Below are 21,168 nucleotides of genomic sequence, written 5' to 3' on the forward strand. Positions count from 1 at the left end.
CGGGGTTGACCGAGTTAATTTAGTATTTAATTGACCCATTAGGTCACCCAAATTTAATCGACTAACATCAAAATAATTCAAAAACAAACTTGTTCTGGATCAGATTCTTGATCAACTCACATAACTGGAGTGGGTTTAATAACTATGAATTAATGCTCATTATTTTTCTTACCTTTTTCATCATTTGTGATTTTATTCCACAAAATATTTAAAATTTACTTAACAAAAAGGATCAAGGGAGGTTAATTCGATATTGTTGTGTCGCTAAAAGCTATATCGAAAGTGTATTTGATATTGTGATAAAAACACTAATTGTCAAAAATTTAATTTGTTTTGCTTAGAAGTAGTTGTTTTGGTGTTTTTGAATCATTTTAATATGCTAATGATAAAAATATTTTTAAAATAAAAAGATGTTTTGATGTATTTTTTAATAATTTTTAAAAAGCAATCCCTACTATAATATCAATATTGAAACATCTTAGATTATGAGAACCGAAATGGAACACCATGGAGCGTGTAGGGATCAGAATATAGTTTACCCAAAAAAATAAAATATGAGGATGGCATGTGTCTAATTTTTTTTGACAGTGCCGTGTTCGTGGTCCAGCTGAGGCACGAATTTCTGCCACATCTTTTATCCCGCTCCTCCTCCCTTCTTCTCAGAATTTATGTACACATCAGTCACTGTAGTTGATTTGTTTTTAATGAACAGGCAATATAGTATTTGAAATAAAATAATAAATCATGATTAAAGAAAAGTAAACAGTGAATCTTGCCTTGATAGATAAAAGATAGTGAAATGATTGTGGGGTGGCGAGTTAAATGGGATTGAGATCGTACGTCATCCAAAAGAATTCCTAATTTCATCATTACTGATTTTTAAAGCTATTTTTATATTTTTATTGCATTGCAAAAATTAATTACCAACCAACATCTATTAATTGTTTTTCATGTTCTCGAAATGATAGATGTTTTAAAATAAAATAATAAAAACAGTTAAGATAAAAATAATATTATTAAAAAATAATATAAATCATATATTAAAATTTTACCTAACAGTTTAAGTTTTTAGGTTGGAATAATTATTTAAAATGGTATCCTAGTCTTAATAACCAAGTGATCACGAGTTCGAATCTCACCACCTTCATTTATTTGATAAAAATCAAGTATAAGGTAATGTGAGTCTGTGTAAGTTTCAAGTTTAAAAGGCTTTCACCTGAGAGAACGTGTTAGATAATAATATAAATTATATATTAGAACCTTACCTAACATCTGAAGTTTTTAGGCTGAGATGATTATTTGACAAATATATATATTTTTTTTATTTTAGAAAATATAAATTTATTTTAAAAGTATCATTAACTATTGATTTATTTTGTATCTTTGTTTTATTTCTTTAATAAAACAATTTTTTTTCAAGTATCATTTATATCCTATCTATAATACTAGATGATGAAAAAACATAGTTTAATAGTCGAAATGGTACACGAGATGATATATTCAGATTACACAGAAAAACTCTAATATTATATTGATATAAGAAATAATTACTATAATTATTTTATAGTTAGTAATTATAATTCTTTTACATAAGAAAATTCAATGCATCTTTTTTAACTATAATTCTTTTTTATAGTTAGTAATTATAATTCTTTTACATAAGAAAAGGAGAGACATGAGTTGATCTTATCATACTTGACCATGTCTTCCTTGTGGAATTTTATCTTGAAAAGACATGAATGGCTATGGTAATGATTAAACTCCTATTTCCTTCCACGACAAGAAATTAGAATGTCATTGTCTTAATGCAACATCACACTATTTTGTGGGTGCCGATTCATCAAAGCATAATAATTTCGTTGCCACTGATTTTGCTTAGAATTGAATGAGAAAATGACCACTTCCGGTTTTTAATTTTGATTTTGCGATTCAATTATATTTTTTTTTTGATAAATTATTATTCATAATTAATTTTTTTATAGGTGTTTTTCAAAATTATTTTTTAACTTGAAAATAATTTTTTTTAACATGAGAAAATGACCACTTCCGGTTTTTAATTTTGATTTTGCGGTTCAATTATATTTTTTTTTGATAAATTATTATTCATAATTAATTTTTTTATAGGTGTTTTTCAAAATTGTTTTTTAACTTGAAAATAATTTTTTTTAACATAAACACATCAAAATATATATATATATATATATATATATATATATATATATAAACTAACGTGCTCTTAAACAACAATCATAATTAAATATTCATTGGATTTTACTAATACATCTCTGATCTTTAACACTTTTGCTCACAACAATAACACTGCTTAACTCATAACCATAACCGCAATTGTAAGTAAATTTGCTCCCTGTATACCTGTAAAAATCTTGTATGGTTTAAATAAAAAAAATGTCACATAAGAATCAGAAACACACTAATTTAGATGGGATAGCGTTGTATCCAAAAAAAAAAAAAAAAAAAAAAAACACGTCTTGGCATGCACTTGCTATATATATAAAAACCAAACAGAAGGAGTTAAATCCTGACAAGGACAGAAGATGGGATTCCAATTCTGCGCACGGGTGCAGGGAGATTTTTAACCAGAGGTGCTTACTAAATGTTTGCAAGATTATTACGAGCCACAAAATCTAAGAACTCAAGTCTAATTAAGCTATGATTATATTCTATGTACAGTGGGTTTGTAAGTTGACATGTCGTTTTCCCAAAAGAGGTCAGACGCAGCAGGGAAATGTTTACTACAATTGGTGGATGCAAGAGGTGAATCATTTTGGCGAGATTGAAAAATCTTGCATAAATATCCACGGACGTTATATCAAATCTGAGAGTTATAATGGCCATGGCATTCCCACCTTGATTTTAGGTCAAGAAGAAATGATGATAGATATTTAATTTTATTCTTCATTCTTTCAGAATTCGTTGCCTCAGAAAATTAACTCGTCATTTGATTAAAACTGAATTTTTTAAAAATAACATTATTTTATTTTTAATTATTAAAATAAATTTTATTAAACCAATCTGAGTTAATCTTTCCATCTCGTAACTTAAATTTAAAATCAGATCAAGTGTAACAATTCGTTCAAGAGTTAATTTTTAGCTCCCGAGAGAAACCTCAAATTAGTCTCCAATATATCTGCCGAATTTCATTCCAGATCTTATATTTTTTTGTTGGGGGTTGTAAGGACTCAATCATGACATCTTCGATTAGAAAACTGTGGTGATTTCTGGATGCAAAGATCCATTTGAAAAAAATTCTCATGCTTTAGCAATGAAATTGATAAAAATAAATTCATTGGATAAGAAATCGAGATGGAGGCTTCGAACCAAGTAACAGGTCAAGGGATAAAAATGAGGTTTTTCAGGGAGAAAACACTGAGGAGTTCTAACAGCCTGGGATCAATTTACACGCTACACAAACAACGAAAGACCCTCGAATCGAGTCACGAGTAACAAGCAAGAGCCAATTATTGTCGGGAAGCAAATAAATATTACAATTGGGCAGCCATAGCTTGCATTTCCAAGGTCATCCACTATTTTACTGGCTAGATATTGCAGACGTGTTGCAAAGTCAACTTGTATAAATACTTTATATTTCCACACATTTATCAAACTCGATGGTCCCCCGGTTAATCGGCCTGGAAACCCGTAACTTCGAAGCCCGATTCAGCCTTAATTTATCATCGAACTAGATTAGTACCGGTGGACCCAAGCGATGCAGCCTGGCTTGGTACAACATCGTTTTAATTTGTTATCTAAATAATTATGATTCCATGTAGGAAATACCACCAGCACTTTCTCGGAGAATTAAGTATACACCACCGATATTAATTGAGGCTCCTACAGAGGAACAACAGCTGGCCTTTTCAAGATGTTTTGAAAGCCTTCGTGAACATCTTGTGTGATCGACTTGGCCTCCTTCCCATGGCTCAATAAATTATTTTTATGTAACAAACGCATTAAATTCACAGAAGAGAAGTCGAATACTGCTTATAAATGCTTAGCCCTTTCCGACGATCAACATATCTGGCTCATAAATATTAAATACTTGCTGTGCCCCCCCAACAAAAGGAAAGGACCCCGGTGGGTGGGTGGGTGGGTAATCTTGCAAATTGAAGTAAATATGAGTAAATAATAGCAGTGACAGATTTTACGTCATGTGGACAAGGCAAGTGTTGTCTCTGTCAAATATTTTAAGCAATGCTGCAAGGAGAATTTATGTCCCTCAACTGCCATTACAGGTAAAATGCAAATAATGTTCGAAGCACCGAATTCGAATCCAGTCAATTCGAAGTATACACTCGTTGTTCAAGTGAATTATTACTCCTCCTTGTTGCTTTCCTCGAACTAATTAAAATGGAACAATTAATTCATGGATGACATCTAAGTTAAACCGTGCATAGTTATAAGACTTCGGTTCTTGATTCAAGGGCTAACCTGTATCAACTAAACCTTTTTTGATTTTTTTCATGAAAAATCCAAAACAACATTTTGGTAAAATAATTTTTTTTTAAACCAATTCAATCCAGGTTAAGTTTTAAGTTCTCGAATTATCAGCCTTACCTACCAAATTTTATCTAGTCTTAATTATTAAACTTGAGTAGGGATGGAAATCTAATCTAAAAACTGATAAATACCAACTCAACCTGAATAAATAAATATATTATTAATAATTATTTTATTTAATAGGTAACGTGTAGAGTATGAGTATTGTTAAATCTCACCTCAAATCCTTCTAAATCTAACATAAAATATATTTATATTATATAGATATACTCATAGAATATTTAGATTTTTTTTAATATAATATATAAGCATCTATAAACTAAATATTGAATAATAAATATCGGGATTCAATATCTAGTTTATAAATATAAATTTTTTATTCAATGAATAATAAATAAGATATAAAAAAACTTTGATAAGTAGGTATCCACCCTTAAATTTCGGACCGGAATCTATTAGCAATTCAAATTTTCTACAGGAACAAGTAACTTTTATCGGCTAACTTTTGACGTTGATCCCACGTTGTCTGTTCGGGAAGTGTCAGAAGGCGGACAAAGTAGCTAAAGGAACCTCTGGCAAGGTAGAAAGTATCGCAGAGAGTTTTGTGATGCTTTAGGAAACGACAGTTTACTTCCAAAACAAACATATGGAAACGACAGGCATGCAATGTGCACAAAACAGAGGCTGCGGTGCCGTAGAAAGGAACTCAAGCCTTTTTTCCTTGGCGTTCTGACAGGTTTGAGCCTTGAGGGTTTTTCTCGGTAGGCCCTTCGGTTAACTGTGATGTTTCAACTTTCAATTCATTAGCCAATTAGACTACCTCACTGGGTCCAATAAGAACACAAAAGCCCAATTAGAGATGTGTTAATTCTGTCTGTCCTTCACATGTTTGTGTCAGCCATGTGATGTTTTGTCTCGTCCGAGATAATATTGTTATTGATTCTTCGAAATCACATTCTATATAGATTTTTATTTTATTTTAAATTAGTATAAGTTAGAGTAGCAAAATATCATAGATATTAAATCCAATTCGAAATACACCAAGTTCAAGAATCGGGTCATAGTTCAAGGTTATATATGAGGAAGGTTGCCTCGTGATCTGTGGGTCAGCATTGAACAATTTTTCCTTTTTTTTTTTTTTAATCTTAAAACAGCTTTGTTTAATAAAAAAAAAAAATGAATTCTTTTAGCGACATAGCCCATATCAAAATCTTAGTCGATGAATTATCAAATTAACCATTTGATAGATACTCGAATTCAACAATGATTAAATAAATATTTTTTTCATATGCATAAAAGGATAACTCTATGACTAAATTCAATTTCAACTTCTTAATGTTTAGTAATAAGAATATATACTCTAAGACACAGCAGCACAACGCACAAGCAGAGTAGCTATCCACAGTACACTTAAATAAACAAGCATCTCGATGTCCTTAATCCATGAGAAATTACTATCTGCATTCCTTGGTCTCATATCACACTGCTCCGAGTGAGTTGAACAGAGTCCATGCTTCCTGTGTGCATGCAACGAGTGGATAACATTTTTTTTTTAGATGAATTTAGAATGGCGATGATTTCTTCAAGCTCAAGAATTAAAAGTTAAATGGATATTACCTGCAAAATATCGAAGATTTTTTCTGCTGTGTATTTTTGATGTGAGGTAGCACCTTTCTGCTGTAGTTTATCAGGGTGTAGACAGAGTAAGGCCTTTTGATATGTTCTTTTCACCGCATTTCCTTCAATTATATCAACAAGAGGCACAGGATTCCACCCACTTTCAGACCAAAGGACCTGTGAGCGCAGCTCATATCAGTTTAAGAGGCAGACAGTTCCAAGTTAGTCGGAGCCAAAAGATATGATTTACAAAGCCTAAAGATATGACCCGTGACCGGCCCGAATAAGTTGAGCCCTAGTTGACTCGGCCAAACTTGGTCTAAACCGGCTGGGTCAGCACTAAGGAATTTTTTTTTAAAATAAAACAACCAAAAATGATAGAACCGATTGACCCACAACCAAGTAACTCGGACCCCTTTTTAGGTCATATCTGACCGGAACTGACAACTATGCTTGGAACGGGATGAAATTCAATTTACTAGTTTTAGTCACGAATCACCAGAAAACCACTTTAAATAGAAAATGCAGTAGGTCTGATGCAATGGTAATTAAAGTTCAGATGAAAGAATGTGCACTCTAGAAAAGAACTCGCAGCACAAGCAAGAGTAGAAGGCAAACTCACATATTGTAAAGTTGACAACAGGGAGCGTATGTTGCCTTCCTTTCCGTTCGACCACTTCTGTATTTTATCATCAATGACCTGCAATGTATGATTTCCAGTTACTATTTCCTGGTAAAGTTGAAAGAAAAAATGGAGTGTCTTTGTCAACTTTCTTCCTTACTTGGATCTCCTCATGGTTATCGCTGGTTTGGAGCTCCCTTTCCCCATCCTGGGCTAATTCTGTAATCTGTCCACAAGGCAAAGTATACCAGTTCATTAGTCATTTCAGGAGGCGATTAAATAATCCTAATACCTGCTAAGAAAAAAGATGGCGGAATGCTAATGTTTATATACACAATTACATACCAGGTGGAAGGACATATCTCTATCTGCAATGGTTGATTCTAAGCCATCAGGAATGGAAGCTGTCAACAACGTTTTGATGCATTACATATCACATTTTTTAAGAATCATTAACAAAGAGTTCAAATCCTTTTTGTATTACGAAGTAGTAAGTTCAGTAAAAGAAGCTCATTCTAGCGAAATTGCATAGCAATTGGAGTATATGAATCATGATTCAGATGAACATGTAATATGCCATGCTGCTTCACCATTTTCATCCTAGTTGATATTAAAAAACACATAAAATCATTTTTCCAGGTGGATGGTATCCAAAATCTTCCAGTCAACATGCAGCAATTAAAATAACATATAGCATCAATTAATATCAAAATACCTGCAGTTGACACTGAGCTATCCTTACGTCCAGAAGAAACGCTTTCGGACCTGAGGTTGTTCGCCTTTGTCTCGGGATGTTGTTTCTCAGATTTCTTAAGACATTTGTTCACCTGAAGTTACAATAAAAGTTGAAAATCTCAGGTCCACTATGAGTGTATCAGCTGTGCTAATATTTGACAAAATAAAATGCAAGATCATTTTCAGCTGAGTACCAGGATGGAAGCATCTGGCATGTTTTTATTGTTAACATTACGCGAGTGCATTTTCTCATTTCTGGTATCGTCAGTATTGAATTTTATTCTTTCCTTTCTTCCCGAGCTCTGATGTTGAGAGTCATTAAGATCAAAGTTGGGTTTTTCTGAACCTGCCCGATTGAAAATTTTAACAAATTCCTTGACCTTTCCCCTAAGTCTGTTCTTCTCAAGGCTGTCTCTTGATTTTGTTGGTGGATATTGAAAGTCAGCTTTATCCACTTCTACATTATTCCCTGTAGTTCTTTTCTCATCTTGATCCTTTACGTTTTCACTAACATCGAAAACTGCAGATGGTTTTTTGGTGCTTTCTGCCTTTCTTTCTTTCAAACCATTTTTTCTAGTCATCTCATCAATACCTGCCAGAGAAAATAGATGTGTTATTAGAGATATCACATGAGAAGCATACTTGATATAGATTCCAGAACTTGACTTACATTGCTCATCATCATTCTCGGATAACAGGGAACGTAGTGGTTTTAACTCAGTCTTGCGATCCTCAAGCGTAACTACAGAAATTCGTTCCTTTGTTTTTTCAGATAAGTCCATTTCAGGACCATCTTCAACAATCACTTGATGAGTGCTTGGAGTATCTAACTCAGGTACTGGAAAAATTGTGTCCACAACAATCTGACACGGTTCTACTTCACACTGAATGCTCTTATCAAAGAGGAAGCGATTATCTTGTTGATTAAGCTCGATGTGACTACTGAATGAGGGAACATCGATATCATGTGGATTTGCTGATCGTAATTCTCTTGCTATGCCCTCGCTTGCTATCCATCCATTAGCACTTGAACATCTCTGAAGTTCACAATTCTCATCCAGTCTTGATTTGGTAGCTCCTCCAAGGGACATCACAAAGGGTATTCCTTTGCTTGCCCACTTGTATATAGAAAAATGAGACTGGTTTCCATTTGTTGGAACATCAGAACTATCTGAATCACTTTTCAAATTTGTGCTTGTGTCTGTTTCTTCATGTTTGGTCGAGTTTGATGACTCCTCGCTGCTAAGAGATAGCTCCTTCGATAAAGCGATTTGCCTAGAGATATCATTAGTCAACTCGTCTCTAACGTGGTCCGTTTGGCTTGCAGAATGTGCACAATTGCCTACGCCATATGAAGCACTATCCTTATTTTTGTGAATGCTATGGGCGCTAGGGTTGAATGTTGGCAAGTCTGTCCGCTTACTCAGTTTGGCAGGGAGGCTGCAACATTAACAGTACAGGATTTGAGCTTCTGGGATGCATTTGTTCAAAAGACACTCAAACCCAAGCAGATAAAAGTGCAGATAAGAACAATTACTTGAACAAAGAATCAATAACCACTACCAGACACCACATTAATCCGAAATACATTTGAAACAACCTAGACAATGACATATCATCACTTCTTATTGCTATAAAGGATTCTTAATTGGTGATTTATGTTGACCAATGAAGAAAAAACCATCTAAATTATAAGATCTAAGATGTACAGAAATAAGCAAATAGCATCTCGGGGTGAATCCAAAACCTGAATTGTGCAGGCAGTGATGGACTCCAGGGATCAGCTCTAGGTGGCAGCTGTCCAGTAGGGCTTAGGACTCTTGAACCTGGAGTTGAAGAAAGTGAATCAAGGTCATGCTTCTTCGGAGAAGGACTCAAAGACTTGTTGCCTCTGAAAATATCATCAAAGAAATCATTTCTTAAATATCGCCTTCTATTGACATTTTCATCTCCAAACACTGGCTTCTCATTTAAACCTGACAAACTGTTGCGAGACAACATGGTATCAACATCACCACTTCTTGAAACAAATGAATCTGTCGTTTCAGCAAAACTAGATCGCACCTCCTGAAGCGACGATCGCCTCGGTGGGCCACCAAAAACATCCATAAAATCAATATCAGAGCTTCCATGTTGGCTATTTGAAGAAGAACCTGGATGGTTTATAGATTGTCTTTGACGATTATAACCTAACAGAACACTTTCTCTCTGAGAAAACCTCTCCATTTCAACCAATAACCAGTACGGAGCACCCACAAAACCAGTTCAATTCAACTAGACAGTAAGAATTTAAACAAAAAACTGGCGTGAAATTCCTATCCATCTTTTTGATCATGGAACTGCAAGTCCTGAAGAGTGTTCTTGTTGTTGAATCAAGAACTTGCAGAGATTTTTCTTTTGAGAATCATGATATTGAGGTATGGAGGATGGGATACATACAAACAATAACGTGGAAGATTTTGAAAGGGAGAATACAATGGTGGGGCTAGTGGGTTCTTGTTGTTGAATCAAGAACTTGCAGAGAGGATCATGATATTGAAGCATGGAGGACGAGATACACACAAACAATAATGTGGAGGATTTTGAAAGGGAGAATACATAGGTGGGGCTAGTGGTCTTTGAAGCCACTAGTAAAAATCAATGTCGTCTGCTTGTGGATGTTAAGGAAGAAAATTCCATACAGCAACCGAAGTATTAGACAAACTTTGTCGTTAACCTGAGTTTTTAGAAATTAATTCTTGGTGACCGTTAAACTCAGATTTTTTGTGATCCCACGTTGTTATGGGTTCGTTTTCTACAGCCTCCGTTAGGATGACAGCCTGTTATTGCTTGCATGCAATGAATGATGTCATGAACTTCTTTTGCTCCCTCCTCCAGTCCATGTAAATTAAAACAAAAATCAAATTAAAATTAGCTGCCAATCTTATTCACTAAAATTCGATCATTATTGCGAAAAACAGAAATTGAGAAAAACATGTCCCTTCTATCCATATAATTTTTTTTTTTTCCTGAAAGAGTAACTAAATACTAAGGATTGAACTGGGTTATGATTGGTTGCCCTTGGGATAACACTTTCACATGGTAACCCAGCTAATTTGCTGTCCATGCATGAAGGTAGGTGACTATCAGGCACGAATATCATGAGGGTCTTCCAAGAAAAGTCAAGACAGAAATCTAACCCTCCAGGAAAAAAGAATTACAGTAGACCTGATTCTGGTTTATGCTAGCAAACCAATCGCATTAGGAACCCCCCCACCTTAGCATCTGGTAATAATAGATACGGGATCCACTGCACCTCGTGATGAGATAGTTAAGAGTCCTTATGAACCTAGATTTAGTGTGATAATTTTAGTTTTTTATTTTTTTATTAATATAAATGTTCAGCCAGTTTGTGCATATCTTAACTGATTTCATAAGATCTAAAATTAACAATTATAAAAAATTTTAGCAGTCCTAAAACAACTCAAACTCGTAACTATACAAAATCAAACCCAAAACTTTACTCATATTAATAATCTTTTGTTTCTTTCTCTCAAAGGGGTGCGAGCCAAGAAGTACGAGGATCCTGGTTCATGGTCCTTGCCAGTCCAGTCACATTGTAGCCAACCACCGAAGTCATTGATCCCAACTCCACCAGGATGCAACAAAATGTCACTCTAAAAAGGAATCAAATACCCAGAAACTATCAAAGAATAGAGCTTGCAAGTTGCAGCAAAATCTTTTATCATGAAAAATGACAACCCTGATCATATTGCTGGCGCACATTATAGAGCACAGATGAGACGAGTGGGGGGGTGCTCCGATGAAACTTAATTTAAAGCTACAGGAACAATACAAACCAAAGTTCTGAAGAAAAAAGAAGGAAAAGTATCTCACATCAGCTACACGTAAAATACAAACCAAAACCTCAAAGAAAATCAAGGAAAAAGTTTATCTCACATTTCTCTTCAAAGGTAATAATAGATTTAAACTAACTGTATCATGTGAAAAGTCTGGGGGGAAACACTAAATCTCTCGTAATCCTCTCTGTAGTTGTATATGAGTTTCCTACCAATCAGAACCATCAGGGAAAGGATCCAACGCATCTTGCTTCCCATTAACATAGAACTCCACAACTGCTTGCATTCTTCGAAGTTTATCAGGGTGATAGTTTACATGAACAATTACTGGCTTCAATGTTCTTAGCGCAGGATCTTTCCTTACTGTCTTGAAAAGGACCTTACTATTCATAAACAAAAACATATCCATTGTTCTTTTTGCAGCATGGAGTCCATCATACCCAGGATGTGAAGGGGAGAAAAGCTCCTCGTTGAAAACTGCTTGGTCCCATGAGTTTGGCTCTCGAGACAAACGACCAGCCACACGATCCAAAAGCTCAATGGAAGGAAGTGTAGGCCTTATATAAAAGAATCCAGAATTGTAAACCCATATTCTCATTGTATGAGCATAACGAGCCCAACCCATGGCAGGTTCATTAAAGACATCATCAAATCCATAAGCTGTCATATTATCATGACCATCAGACATAGATTCAACATCTGAATCCCGATAAAGATGATCAAATGGGTTCTGCAAGTATATTATATCAACATCTGACAGAAGAACACTGTAACCCAACTGCAAAAATTCCCTCAAAATACGGAACTTCAATCCAGAAACAGCATGGTTTCCTCCTGTTCTAGCAACTGAATCAATACCACTATCTGGATCCCTCTTATACACTGGAACATCATTCGACTTGCAGAAATCTACAATATGGTCATCTAATGCTACAACAAGGTAATTGCGTATACCAGCTTTCTTGATGTTAGCGAACCAGACTTCTAACATGGTTTTCACATTTGAATTTGCAAGTGCAACTATAAGCTCCTTACGAACAGCAACTTCCTCCAAGAGTTTTGCCAGTCTAGGATTCACAGACTCATCAGGAACAACAGTTGGGTTAGTTCTCAAACCCTTGACAGTACCAAAGGGACCAACTTTCTGCTGTTTACCCAGTAACAAAACCTGCTTCTGAGCATGATCTTGTCCTTGTTCCGCCAGCTGCAACTTTTCATTTAGCTCCCTAACTTGCTTCTTCATCTCAGCATTCTTCTCCGATATCAATACAATATCAGCTTTCACCATTTTAATTCTCTCGGGCGATTCACATGAAGACAAGCCTGTCTAACAAACAAAAAATAGGAAATCACAACACAATAAGTGGCCTATAAATCACAGAATCCACCCCCCATAAAAAAGCAACCATTAAATGATAATTCCCAATAACTGACAGAATATTGACTTGGAAATGTACACTACGCATCATGTGACAAACAAGCTCATGTTCAAAATAATAACTAAAATAACAAACCTTGCTTTTCATTATCACCAAGCCAGGGGATGCAACAAGAAAGGCAAAAATGCTAAGCAAAGACTAAGACAGCGAAGAGGGGACACTGGTGAAATGATGCCACTTTCACAAAAAAAAAAAAAAAAAAAATTAATGGTACAAAACTGGCTTCTCTTTAAAAGCATTTTCAATTCTGTATCCTTTTAGTTTCACCAAATTCCCCCATTCCTTAGTGAAATCATGGCTGCAATTAATTCATTAAAACAAAAAACAGCCCGAATTCTAACTATCAAAGCAACTAACACCATCAGCAACACGCATAAAACCAAAGTCAACCGCAAGAAACAAAGTCAAATCTTTGAAGTTAATAAAAAATCAAAATTCAAGAACACTCATTACCCAATCAAAGAAATTTTTTAATAGAAAACATCAGAATCAAGTTTACCCTATGTTGAGGACCCCATCAGCAATCACAAAGTAGAGAGAAGTATACACAAAAGATATATTTGAAGTATTTAAAGGCAAAAAGATTTGAACCTGAAGATTTGAACTAGCAATTCGACGATGTGAGCCAGTCGGATTGGAGCTGAAAAACCCATGAGGATAAAACACAGCAAAGACGCAGCCAAGAAGGACACCGATCAAAATGGCTACGGCGATTCGAGATCCTTGAAGTGACTGCCCTTTTTCTCTTCGAAGAACCGCCATACCTTCCTGTGTTACGGTCCACGGACAGTCTCAGAGAAGGATAGACAAATAAGCAGCGGAACTTTGCATTTTATAGCAAAATTAAAAATAGGCAAAACTAGTTTATTGAGGTATCATTAATTTTTCGGTTAATTACACTGAAACTATAATTTGATATTTTTTTTAGCAAAATTATTCTTATATTTTATTTAATAACTACAAAATTCTTGCAATATTAATATTATAATTTTATCATAAATATATAATATTATACTTTATCATTAAACTAACATTATAATTTTTTTTTTAAATTAAGCTTTTAAAAAACATTGAACAAACTATATTAAAAAATTGAATTATTTTAACCTTTATTTTTTAAAGGTAATTAAATCAATTTTACTCTTTATTTAATTCTAAGTTAATTTAAAATTGCATACAATTTAAAACTTGTTTTTTAGAAGTAGAGTAGAAATTTTAAAAAATATTTTTTGTTTAAAAATATATTAAAATAATATTTTTTAAAATTTTTTTATATTATCAAATTAAAACAATAAAAAAATATTTAAAAATCAGTTTTTATATTTTTTTTGAACAAAAACATTTAAGATTTTTGAAAAAAAGGGCCAAACAGCACTTATCGTACATCGGAGTAGGTGTGTTCTGTCTTTTTTTTTTTTTTTTTTCTAAGATCGATAAAAAATAAAAAATAAAACAGAGAACGGAGAGGAGAGGATCAGGTGTAGATGATTTGAATGATCTGCAAACAGGTATGAAGTCTTGGCCTTGCGATTGTTTAGTAAATAATAATCGCGCGGCTCTAAAATCGTGGGGCCCGTGAGTGGAAAAAAATAAAACTGGAGCCTTTTACTTGGCAGAATAAAGCATGTTTTAGTTTTTATAGAATTTAGAAACACTCCGCTTTATTTTTTCTTTAAAAATTCGATATTTACTCTAAAAATTCTCAGTCTGATCTCTAACCTCTTAATAGATAAAAAGGAATTTGCCTAGAGAATTCTTTTTTTTTTTTTTTTTAATCTTGGATACAGCTAGTCAAGAAACATTTAAGATTTTTAATCAATTTTCACTTTCTTTTTTGGGATAGAACTTATCATAAATGGTTAAAACATCATTGATTTTCATTTGAATATAGATTTTTAGGTGAGCATCGATTCAAATGATTCCTTTTAAACAAACACAACTTAACTAAAACAATTTTTTTTTTTAAAAAATCTAACCAAACTAGATAAAAAAAATAAATTGATCAAAAATCTAAATTAAAACAATTATATTTGTTCAAACCTCGCAAGTGTAATTTTAATTAATAAGTGTTTTGTTATACTATTTTTTAAGGTGTCGTTTGATTAGTGTTTCAGAACAAAAAAAATATGAACAATGAGAATAAAAACTAATTTGATTAAAAAGATAGAAATATAAAAAATAAATGTCTCGAAAACAATTACAAAATGAATTTATATATTTTTAAAATATAAAATATAAAAAGAATATATTTATATAAAAAACTCTTAATTACACATTTAAAGATAAAAATAATTATCATCTACAATTCAACTTGAAGCAAGGCTCCCATGGGCCGACCTCAAAATTTGGTTTTAAAAAGAATCAAAATATTATTATTTTGAAATTTTTTTTCAAAAAAAAACGAATTTTTAACTTGGTTTTTATCCTTCATTGACATGGTTTTGATGCAGGGGGGATTCTTCTTGCAAGTACAGTTAATTCATGAATTCATAGACTTTGCCCAAATTCACTAGGGTTCCAATGACCCCACTATATTTTCTACATCTGACAAAAGTCAAACCCAGGATCTTGGACAGGAACACACTATCAAATCTTAGCTCTTCTTCGCTTGGCCACCTCCATGGAGTTAAATTGACAGAAGAAACTGCTATATATCTATAAACTAAACTTATAGTTCATTGGACATTTTTACATAAACTGAACTTGTCCATATACAGCAGCCCTATCAAAATTATTTATGCAATAATCTGCTGTCACAACTTGCAACTCAAACCAATTTACCAAAGACTAAATTCTCTCAATCAGTAACAAGCTTGTCTTCATCATGTTGTGAATGTTACACATCACTGTTTACTCATTGATTAGGACAATCCGATTCATTAAAAATCTAAACAACATCTTGAAGCGATCTCAAATCTTCTATAAATATGAGAATGGCCTCTGCATGCAACCAAGATGCTGATTTTGGAGCAACCTGCTGCATCAACGCAGCGGCAAGCTCGAATTACCTTTAACTTTGAGAATAAAAAAACACAACACATGCTGCCCTTGTCAAGTTTAGAGTTAACAGTCTCAAAAAAGGTTTGCTATCTGAACTAAAATCGCATATATCATGAAAAGCAAGTTACAAAATTAAATTTTAACATATCAACAATAGCTGCTTCGCAGTCAACTAAGCCATATAGTTTTTGATGGCAAAACTAGAACGTAATACAATATACCTGGCAATGAATATTTACATCAGATGTGCTTGACGATAAAAAGTATTTGATTAGTGTTCAAGCTCAACAAGCTACACAACTGAGAACCTCCTATGCTCACACAGTAGCAACAATCCTCCTAGTGACAAAACTGGATCACCGCATTTCTTAAATGGCATTGCCTGCTTGAGATCTAGATTTCTTTTCCTGCTTAATATGTCACGCACACATACACACACAAAAAAAGAGCATGCCATCAGTAAATGACTTACTGGAATAAACTCCATTCTTATCACAATCAATTTGACAATCTTTGTTCAAAAGTGTGTCGTGATACTTGAAATGATTGAGATATTAATAGAAGTTGATGAATGAGATGAATGCATATTTTTCTAGGTTTAGTTTGTCGACAATTAACATCTGGTCCTAATTGATGGCAATGGAGCAGGGAGAGATGGTTTAGCTTGTTAGCATATTGTTAATGCCAGCCACATTGGAAGCTTCACCCTCCCTGGTCAAAGATGAAATTTGTGCTCAAGTCACCCGTAGGGGCTTATTCCAGTAAGTCAACTTAGACAGACAATTCTTTCCTGATAAAGATGATGACTACCTAAATATCAAAAATTGTAAATCAACCAATTCCTAGGAGACTCCAATGCGAAAAGGGATGGGAAATTAGGGCACAAATTGAGCAGCAAGCACACCACAGCTGAAGAGAAGGAAATTAGGAACGAAAACTTAGCCACAAGCAAACCACAATTAAACTTCTAACACATTCAACGATCACTTAAATTTCTATGACTCCAAAACCTGCGAGCATAAACCTTCAGCCCCGAGATCATACACATAGGCTAGAATTACAAAATGCCATTTTGGCTGCTCTTGCCTGTCAGAAACTATAATAGAGAACTTGTGTATGCATGCATGTATGCATGCTTGCATATCCACCAGGCCCTTAGAAATGCCTACGCATTTTAAAACTCCAGTATAAACATGATTAAAAATGAAAAATGATGTAAAATAAAAATGAAAAAGGAAACCACACACACACACATGTAACATGGAGGAGAGTCATACATCGTCAGAGCTGGTAATATATGAAACAACAACAGTGATGTCATCAAGCTTGCCACCATAATAGCGAAACCCAGCATCTTGTGCAGCAGTGGAGAAAGGGGTCTGCCGGTCTTTATCTTGGGCTCGTTGCCGTGCTAATGCAGCTATTTTCTGAGCTGTTGCCTGAGGCTCTAAGCCAGCTCTCATGGCATGAACCACCACAGCATTAATTTCATTGTTGTACAAGTTGTCAAACAATCCATCTGTTCCGGCAACTATAACATCTCCAGGAGCAACAGGAATTGTGAAAACCTGAATCAAATGGGGTTCTTTAGTTCATCTACACATTCCGCAATGGACCATGACTGAACCATATCCAAAAAAGAAAATCACAAATCATATGTATTTTTCTTTTAATCACAACTGCTTTTGGCGATTCTAATGCCAGGTATGACTATCGACACTCAGACGGTTAACTATGACTAGAAATTCAGAAATATAGAATAAGCAAGGTTGCAAGGAATGCAACAAGAGCATGCTTGTGATGTTTAATTAGGCTCAAGAAAATATGAAATCATTAATGATACATTAGACCATATGAATGCCAAGTCACTTCAAATGACCAAATAACTGTTCTTCAACACAAGGTCAACCACAACCAGAAATTCAGTTATGCAACATTAGTATGGTTTCTAGGAATACAACTACTTGCAATATTAAGTTAGGTTTGAGAAAATATGACACAGTTGATGACAAATTAGAGACCATATGAGTGGTAAGCCATTTTACATGACTGAAAGGAGCCTAACCAATCTGCATCCATATTTGTAAAAAAAACAAGACAGTAATGCGAACAGAACATGCAAAAACTAACCTGGCCAGAGCTAGGCAGATCACCATTGTTTCCATTCTCAAGTTGATAAGTGAAATTAAAACCATGCTGCTGCACAGGAGATCGGAAGACGGTGCATCCATCTCGAACCACTATAAACCCACTATCCCCTAAATTGATCGCATGGAGACCCTGATTATTAACAACGCAAATAATACAAAAGTTAAAAAAAAATGAAAGAGATTGTGGTCATGTCTCAACAAAATAAACAATCAACAAGATTTAGTTTGAATCTGAGGCAGTGGTATCTGTTCATTAAGTAGACAGTGCAAATGCATCATATGAAACCACTCAAATACGAAAAAGGAAAGAGCTAATTAATACATGCAAATATGAAAAGGAATTTGCAGATAAACAATATCATAAAACTCGAATTGTTGATATAATTGATCCTTGCTACAATAGTTTTCATTTATTTATCTTTTTATTATTATTTGTACCACACGTGGATGAAATTTAAAGATTTATTCCCTGAGTAGATGAAATCAATTATTGGATAGGAGTAGGGTAGTCGAAATTTAAAAGATTTTAACTATAAATGGCTTGTTGCATTTTCTCTGTCCACCATGAAACCACATAATGATGGTTATAGCTGAAAAGCTCATCACTACAGCATTTCAAAATCCATGAAAAAAGTGACAACAGATACCTGGTCTGTGAGTGCTATGATGCATGCTGTTGAGGAACCTTTGGCTTTAGTGCTAGAGTGAGCTTTCTCCAGGACCCTAGCTGGATCAATTGAGCCCTTGGGCTCCTCTTGAACTGCAGTAACTGAATTAGACATGAGCTCCCGAGAATACAGCCCAGAATCAATACCATGATCAGCCCAACCACCCACACCATCAGCTACACCAACAGCGTGTTCATCTGCACAAATAAAGTGGGCATCCTCTCCACCAGTCTCTTCTTTATCAGGATGGGGCAGGTAGCATGATCCCGAGAGTAGCTTGAGCATTTTGCCAGTTGAAATCTTCCTGCAGTCAATTTGAAGTAGCATAGCAAGATTGTAAATGCTAGCATTCATGCTACAGAACAAGGAAAGCCACAAAGACAAAGTGAACACCATCTAGACCAAGCAATGTCTTTGGTCTGCATTAGACACGCATGGGAAACAAAAGGATCGTGGGACAAGGGGCAAATGCAAATCAATTCCTAAATCAAGATCTGAGATGATATATCATGAAAAATGAAATAAGAGATCGATGAATAGGTCTAAGAACATACTGTTCTGATGAAGCAGAACCTTCAGGCTGTTCCTCACGGGTAGAATTCTCATAGGTTACATCAGGAGCAGTTCCAGCTGTAAAGCATGAATGTGCTGAACTTTGGAAATCTCTAAATCCCGTCTCCATGTATGGAGAAAAGTCACACCACCTCTTTGCAACATTATAGACAAAATATCCATAAATTGGAGAATTGGTAGGCTGCTCTTGGTTTTTCAAACTCATGCTAGCCTTTCTGAAACTCTGGGAACTACTGCTGCCATAAGAGATGCAGGGATTGTTTGTCGATGAGGGAAGATGCCCAGCCCTTGAAGTCAGATTCTCTAATAAACACTCACCAAATACAGCTCTTGATGCTCTAGCAGCCATTGGCTTATTGCAAGGCTTCCCACTGGCCAATATTTGATTGTTGTCACAAAGGGCACGATCTATGTGATAGCCACAAACCTGAAACGAAGGGCCTGATACAGAGGGTACAGAAAGTGTACGAGAAACTGCTCCAACAACAGAGATATTCCTTTTTCGGTTAACTACCAGTGAATCAGAACTGGCAGCAACAACTGTACCGGGTCTCAGCAGTAGTTGTAAATCTGTAAGCGATGCAACACATACAGAATGAAATAACCTATAGTTACAGAATCGAAACTTTCCTTGCCCAATCAGACTCTCAAAATTTTGCAGCACACCTTCTTGTCCTATTCCCGATCTCTGAATCCCATTCTGAACCGCACTCCTTAACCTTGAAAAATAAGTAGACGGCATCTTACCCTCTTAACCAAAAAACTCTCAATCGAACCCGTCTATTACTGCCACCACTAGATACAGATAACAATCTCATAACTTCCAACACATCTATACTTTTATACTCCAGCAACAAAATTCCTCTTCCCTCAAAAGCCTATAATACAAAGATGGCCATAAAAAAAGATCATACACAAATTAACCAACCATTCTACAAGCAATAAGACCTCTGTGAACCAAATCGATAAAAAAAAAAAAAAAACATAGATAATAACTAGCCCTGAATCCTAATCCGTACAAAATCCTCTAAACAAATCAATTCTAAGCTCAGTATCACCTAATTATATGATTATTACAGATTTAAACAATCAGTTAAACCTAAGGTTAACGTGAACAATTAAACACTAGAGTCGAAATTCCTTCCACAAAAAAAATCCAGGAATTTTAAAAAGAAAACCCACTAATTTAAACATGGAAATATAAGAGATAAGAGAAGAAAAAAGGAATCTTTTATTGAATCCTATAATCTAATCCTCTTTATCTTATGGGCACAAAAAAAAAAGATAGAAAATAAATAACCGAAGCTCCAAAGAAACTGGTAAATCTCCAAGGAAGTAGGTACCAGACACGAGGCTATCTAACCCCTTTTTAGCTTTGACTCTTCTTCGACTTAATTTTCACGATCGCAAGAAATGAAGTTAAAAAGAAGAGGATCAAGAAAGTTCTGTCGTTAATCCTCGCCGAACCCTAAAGACACAGAGAGTAAGTCAGCGACAACCAAAGGTTTTCTTTCATTAAATTACCAGTTTACCACTACTAAAGATGGTCGCTCGTTCATTAACATGTATTTTTAAGGATGTAGGGATTGACTGATTTGACACTCGATGTTGCGTCCTATTGACGGTATGATTCTGTTGTTTTCGTGATTGGTTAGGGTTAGTTTGGTGATTGTACAGTAACGTCCAAACTAGTAGGCGATTAGTAGAGGCAGGATTTGCTAAAGTGCGCCGGCGTGCAGCGACTGCACTTTGGATCTTTCGGGTTCTCGCAGGTGACCACATGTTGTTTGTGTTATTTATGAATTAGCCCCACGTTTTGTTTAATTTTTCTTTTCCGGACGTTTCGCAAACATAATTTACAGATTAAAAAATTTGAATTCACAAACATAATTTAAATATGCAAAACATAAACCAAATTTAAAGTCTTCAATATTCAAATAACAGCAACCATAATCCATGAAAAAACATTAATTCTTACAATTTTGCTTATAATTTACGTTGCCAAAT

At 34.7% G+C, this 21,168-nt stretch overlaps 3 protein-coding genes across 5 annotated transcripts; all 3 read right to left on the bottom strand.

Moving 5' to 3' along the window:
- Positions 1-5,785: 5,785 nt before the first annotated feature.
- Positions 5,786-10,153, bottom strand: LOC118034124 (J domain-containing protein required for chloroplast accumulation response 1). Its single transcript, XM_035039320.2, has 9 exons — positions 9,240-10,153; positions 8,163-8,932; positions 7,687-8,084; positions 7,473-7,584; positions 7,103-7,161; positions 6,918-6,983; positions 6,758-6,835; positions 6,136-6,312; positions 5,786-6,035 (listed from the first exon to the last, which is right to left on the bottom strand). Exons 1-9 carry the CDS (start codon positions 9,716-9,718, stop codon positions 5,997-5,999), a joined length of 2,178 nt encoding a protein of 725 aa, XP_034895211.1. The 5' UTR covers positions 9,719-10,153; the 3' UTR covers positions 5,786-5,996.
- Positions 10,154-11,175: 1,022 nt separating this feature from the next.
- Positions 11,176-13,589, bottom strand: LOC118034122 (arabinosyltransferase RRA3). The gene is made up of 2 exons (XM_035039317.2): positions 13,362-13,589; positions 11,176-12,658 (listed from the first exon to the last, which is right to left on the bottom strand). Exons 1-2 carry the CDS (start codon positions 13,530-13,532, stop codon positions 11,540-11,542), a joined length of 1,290 nt encoding a protein of 429 aa, XP_034895208.1. The 5' UTR covers positions 13,533-13,589; the 3' UTR covers positions 11,176-11,539.
- A 2,305-nt stretch (positions 13,590-15,894) lies between these two features.
- Positions 15,895-20,706, bottom strand: LOC118034121 (probable protein phosphatase 2C 55). Of its 3 annotated transcripts, none has more exons than XM_073404478.1 (6): positions 20,505-20,706; positions 19,143-20,039; positions 18,568-18,892; positions 17,901-18,050; positions 17,048-17,338; positions 15,895-16,180 (listed from the first exon to the last, which is right to left on the bottom strand). In XM_073404478.1, exons 2-6 carry the CDS (start codon positions 19,901-19,903, stop codon positions 16,139-16,141), a joined length of 1,569 nt encoding a protein of 522 aa, XP_073260579.1. In that variant the 5' UTR covers positions 19,904-20,039; positions 20,505-20,706; the 3' UTR covers positions 15,895-16,138. The 3 variants fall into 3 exon arrangements, with proteins under 3 accessions (XP_073260579.1, XP_034895207.1, XP_073260580.1); XM_035039316.2 differs by having other exon boundaries at positions 15,895-16,177; positions 20,505-20,705; XM_073404479.1 differs by having other exon boundaries at positions 19,143-20,706.
- Positions 20,707-21,168: the final 462 nt, after the last annotated feature.

Source organism: Populus alba, chromosome 14, assembly GCF_005239225.2.
Source record: "Populus alba chromosome 14, ASM523922v2, whole genome shotgun sequence".
Lineage (NCBI taxonomy): Eukaryota > Viridiplantae > Streptophyta > Magnoliopsida > Malpighiales > Salicaceae > Populus > Populus alba.